The sequence below is a fragment of the Volvox carteri genome, assembly GCF_000143455.1.
Source record: "Volvox carteri f. nagariensis unplaced genomic scaffold VOLCAscaffold_1, whole genome shotgun sequence".
Taxonomy (NCBI): domain Eukaryota; kingdom Viridiplantae; phylum Chlorophyta; class Chlorophyceae; order Chlamydomonadales; family Volvocaceae; genus Volvox; species Volvox carteri.
The window spans coordinates 3,808,282-3,813,250 of NW_003307545.1; the positions used below are offsets into that span (position 1 = coordinate 3,808,282).

The window sequence follows — 4,969 nt, forward strand, 5'->3', positions numbered from 1 at the left end:
GTAGTTGACGAGCCGAGGAGGGGCGCCCCAAGTAGGGCCGGGGAAGGCAAGGAAAGCCTGCCCGGCACCGGACAGGCAAGGGGCGAGTCCTGCAGTAAGGTAGGCAACCGTAAGAGAGGGCCAGAGAAAAGGATGCGCAGAGAGAGGGGGCGCGCACCGGGTAGGCAGAAGACACAGTCGGATGAGGAGGATTCGCATAGACGAGGCGTAACAACGGCGAAGGAGGTCGCCGCTTCTGTGGAGAAGCAGAGGCTGGGTGGAGGCGAAGGTGAATGGCAAAGTAGCGACGAGCGAAGTTACCTGTGGCACGAGCCGAACTAGAGGCAACGCGGCGGAGTCTTGGGAACGAGGTAGAGAATATGAATGGTAGGTAAGAGAGTCGGCATGAGGCTGGAGGCTTACGTTTTCTGCTGTCGATGACTGCATTAGGTTATTTTCGTACTCTCTACTCGATTGCCGTGCGAGCGGCCCACCCGCCCTCCCACTAACAGCCAAATGGCTGATCGGAGTTGTCTTTGAAGGGTTTGGGTACCGCGGGAGTGTGGTCGCAGACGCAATGGCCTTCCCCACAATAAGTTAGTAGTGAGTACGGATCACGCGATGACGTTTAAGCAATGGGCTTGCTCTAAATTTTATTCTAGGAAAGGACGAGCACGTTCAAAAAGCTAACCTTGTTTGGCAAGTGCCTAATTGAGCTATAGCTGTGCGCTGCTGCTGCGCTGCTGATCAACCGCAATCGTACTCAATATTTTTTGCTTTTGAACTCGGCATAGAGTTGCAGCGCCCTTTTGCTCGTTGCAGTGGGTCATTCCTCATAATTAGGTGTTTATATCCAAGAGTGTTGGACAGCTTGGGAAAAGGGCACACAAGCCGTTGTGCAACTCGCACGTCACGCCGTACGTAAAAATCCTTGAATGAAAAGGTCATTAGTAATAGAATGCGCTCGGGCTCACGGAATGTGAGCAAGCAAGCAAGGTGCGTTTAGCATAAGGGTTTGAACCCAGCATGCAACCAGCCCAACGTGCAACCAACCCGATCCAAGCGTTGCATGCACAAGCGAACCGTACCATCGTAGTAGTATTAATAGATGTAGTAGTAGACGTAGGTGTTCCTATCAGCTATTGCAAAGCGTACTTCATCCAAGGATGCACGACTTTGCGGTCATCCAAGATCGTAACGATACTCAAACAACAAAACGAAAAGGTGGTTCGAAGGCCCGACGCTTCGTCCAGGGGTCCAGCACATGTCAAGTGCGATGATTACTGTTTGCACGTTGATGGAAACAAATTAAAAAGAGTGACATGGCGCCCCACCTGGCCTCCGTCCCTAAGCCCGCAACGGTAGCCACACGAGCCAGTCCAGAACTCGTTCGTTCCCCAAACCCTACCCGTCACAACACTTCCGCACAGACATACCGCCCTCACAGTCCGTTTGGACACTGCCCCATTGCCGCCAAGAAAGAGGCACCCGTGGCCTCTCCTAAACGCCCAGCTATTTACAGGGTGCTCCAACTTTCCAATATGCCGCAGGCTACCCTTCCACACACACAAGATACACACCAATGCTGACATCCCTAGCTGCACCCCGTCTTGAGGACTTAAAAGACGGGGTGGTGCAGCACGCCATGCCGATTTTTAGCGAACCAGAAGCGGGCTCACGTGCCGGCTTTGCTGATACGGGCACATGTTCCGCTTCAATGACGTGGTGCTGCTTCTGCTGCTGCGCTCAATACGGCGCATAGAACCGGCCACGGCCACGGCCTCGCGGCGGGTACCTGCAGTATACGTGATGGTACGAGGCAACGTACGAGGTGACGTCACCAAGACATTCGTAGACGAGATGATGGCGAAAAGGAAAACTTTTATTTCGAAAAATCCCGTCGCGCTCAAGCCATTGATGATTTAGGTCCATTTTTTGCATGGCGCATGCTTCAACCGAGCCCTTTTCTCCATACAAAACCATTACCCTGCTCGCTGAACCGAGACCACCCCGACCCTCCCTCCAACAAAACCCGCCCGGCGATGACCCGCCCGTGCTCCCAAACTGTGTGTGTGTGTGTGTGTGTGTGTGCATCAAACCGAAAGGTACCTAGGACCGGTGCGGTTGCCAGGACACAGGATCAGGACACAGCCAATACCCCTCCTCTCCGGCCAGCTCCACCCACAGCCATCAAGCTCCACCTAGACACTCTCTTGCCGCAATACTCCGGTACGTCACCTCACGGCCCCACACTCACCCCGGGGGTGCTCCGTAGTAGCCCCCACGTCCACGGTAAGGTGGTGGATAGTACCCTCGGCCTCCGTAGTGGGGCGGCGGATAGTAGCCGGCGGGCGGCCCGCGCCCCCGCCCACGGCCGCGAGGCACCTTGAGCCCTGGAACGTTGGTGCGCTTTTGCAAGACCTGCGGCACCGGCCACCAGGCGCAACTCAGACCCACAGCTCTTGTTTGTACTTCGCCGCGTGAGCGCGAACAAGGGGGGATAATGACAGACCGACCAAGAGCAGCCAGGAGACAGTAGGAGAGAAAACGAACAAGGTCAGACAGCCGCGCCTTTATTATGAGCGTTACTTTGGACGGAGCTGAGGCACAACGTTGCAAGCGCGACGTAAAATGCCGCTGTTGCCGGGGACGGAATCCCGCCCCACGTGCGGCATTCCCCTCGGTACTGCTTCTTCCAGTCCTTCCCCAACGGAGCAGCCCGGGGAGGTTCTCATACCTCCATTCCATAAACACGTACCCCACCATGTACACCCACCCACCCAGCCGGCGATGTGCGTCTCACGGCTCCCAAGAGTTGACCCACCCTGCTACCTTAAGTTGCCGGCCTCGCAGCTCCGAGTTGTCCAGGAGCACTGCGTTCTGCACCGCGTCCACTTCCAAGAACTCCACGTAGGCGTAACCCTGCATAGTTTTTTATACAAAAGCAAGGAAAAGGCGTATTGCGATTGTTGCCGTGTTGGGGCTTGGGGAAGCAAAAGTCCGGGTTCGGGAAGGAGGCAAATCAGGGCCGAAGGGCTCAGTAGCTTTAAACCAAATCACGACGGAGCATTTACTTAAGTGCTAGTGCCTCTGGAGAAAATGTAATAGCCTGTTCGTGTAGTTATAAACTACAACTAACCAAGTTGCTGGGATTGCCTCAGAGACCAAGCAACTACAAGCAGAAGCTTGTTCTTAAAAGAGTTGCGTTGTCAAGAAGAGCACTGGAGGATCGCCTCAGCAGGGACAAAGCATGAGCACAAAGGCTACGGTTGCGCCCTTGACAGGACCAAACACCTTTCCCCGCGGCGCACGTGACCCAGGAGTAGACCCGGGGGGGGGGGGAAATGGGCTGTTAGATATCGCACCTTAGGGTTCCCGAACTTGTCCGTCAAGATTGTGACTCGGTTCACAGTGCCGCATTGCTGCAGGAGGGCGGAGTTTGAATGAACATATTACAGGAGGAGGCGAAGATGCTATCACAGACATGTCGGGTGGTGGTCCTTCGGGGACAGGGGTTGAGGTGGTGTGGCCAGGGCGCTGACAGGGCAGAGGGGGGGGCCCGCAGGACGACCCCACCTTACCGCGAAGTGCTGCTGCAACTCCTCGGGTGTGCATCCGTAGTCAACGTTCCCGACGTATATGGACCGCGAGTCAATCTCTGCTTTCTCCACGTCAGCAGCGGCAGCTGCAACCGCTGCAGCGGCTGCCGCTGCAGCGCCATTGGCGGCTCCCGAAGTCCCGGCTGCTGCGCCGTCAGTGGCGACACCCTGTCGCGATAACGCCAAAACGATCAGCACACGCAAGCAATCTTGGTTTGGTACAATCCAGGCTTACCGCCAACGCCTTAATTCGCGCAGCCTCCTCTTCCATGTCTTTCAATCTCCGTTTCAAGGCGTCCAGGTCTCGTTCCTGTTCATCTAGCGCCTGTTCAGTGGCCGATATATTAGCAACTCTTCCAAAGCGTGTCCAAAACTGCTTGTGGCAATTTAGCATCTCACCTCACCGCCCTGCTCAAGATCGTCGCCGCCTTCGCCCTCACCAAGCTCCTCGCCCTCGCCCAGCTCCTCGTTGTAAAGCTCCTCATCGGCCATGGCAACGGCCTCCTACTTACAACGCGACTTTTATGATATTAACGGGCTAACCAACAATACAAGAAAGCAGCACAGTTTGTAAGGCTTTGCTCAATTGCAGACCAGGATGTCAGGTTTTGGCGCAACTATCCAAGTACCACGGGCGATGGGTTCCGTTTGGTCGACAGGTGCACGACTGGTTTGTCGGGATTTTGCGGGATTACACTTTACACACAGCATGTAATTTTGGTATCTTAGACCAACCGGTCAAACGACCTCGGAGTCAAGCACTCCATCGCTTCCGCAAACACATTCCAACTTAAGAAACATTTTCTATCTGACTTACATGGCGAGCCCAGGGAATACCATGCGCACCCAGTCGGCGAAGGCCGACCATGAGCGCTATCAGCTGCGCCAGGTGAGCCCCTCTAGGGCAAAGGAACTGGTACAAAAGGTCCAGGAAATGTATGAGAAGTACGTAAGGCGTGCCCAGCGTAAGGGCATAACACCGCCGTCGCGCATGTTTGACAAAGTCAGACAATTCTGCGACGAGCAAGGCTATCGCTCCGCACTAGGCTTCCTAATGGAAGCTAATGAGGAACTCTCCTATGTGCAGAAAAGCCGCGAACTGCGGGAGCGTTTTAGCCACTGCGGCGCATGACGCCGACAACAACGCCAATGGAGCGCACGACCCAACAGGTCCCGGACCCTCGCGCCCACGTACTGCGCAGCCAACTGCTGCCGCCGCGGAGCCGGCCAGGGTAACTGGGCCCACCGCCGCGCTCCAGCCGCAACGCGGCACACGGCAGGGTGAGTTGCGCAAAGAGTGTGAGCGTAACGACATCACTGCGGCTAACCTCGTCCCGCCTGAGGGAGGGTTGCCACCACTTCCCACCCACACCGCCCAATTGGCGCAATAT

The 4,969-nt window shown here is 55.8% G+C and overlaps 1 protein-coding gene across 1 annotated transcript; it reads right to left on the reverse strand.

Moving 5' to 3' along the window:
* Positions 1–781: 781 nt before the first annotated feature.
* VOLCADRAFT_72471 (uncharacterized protein) lies at positions 782–4,183 on the reverse strand. The gene is made up of 7 exons (XM_002946160.1): positions 3,978–4,183; positions 3,814–3,903; positions 3,561–3,746; positions 3,345–3,401; positions 2,812–2,901; positions 2,237–2,400; positions 782–1,774 (listed from the first exon to the last, which is right to left on the reverse strand). Exons 1-7 carry the CDS (start codon positions 4,068–4,070, stop codon positions 1,726–1,728), a joined length of 729 nt encoding a protein of 242 aa, XP_002946206.1. The 5' UTR covers positions 4,071–4,183; the 3' UTR covers positions 782–1,725.
* Positions 4,184–4,969: the final 786 nt, after the last annotated feature.

What these genes read in the sequence shown, in the direction of transcription:
- VOLCADRAFT_72471 (XM_002946160.1), bottom strand. Translation starts at nt 4,070, where the DNA reads ATGGCCGATGAGGAGCTTTACAACGAGGAGCTGGGCGAGGGCGAGGAG. An exon ending in TGCGAGGCCGGCAACTTAAG is followed by an intron (nt 2,401 to 2,811) that starts GTAGCAGGGTGG and finishes CCGGTGCCGCAG; the next exon opens with GTCTTGCAAAAGCGCACCAA. An exon ending in TACTACGGAGCACCCCCGGG is followed by an intron (nt 1,775 to 2,236) that starts GTGAGTGTGGGG and finishes CGTATACTGCAG; the next exon opens with GTACCCGCCGCGAGGCCGTG.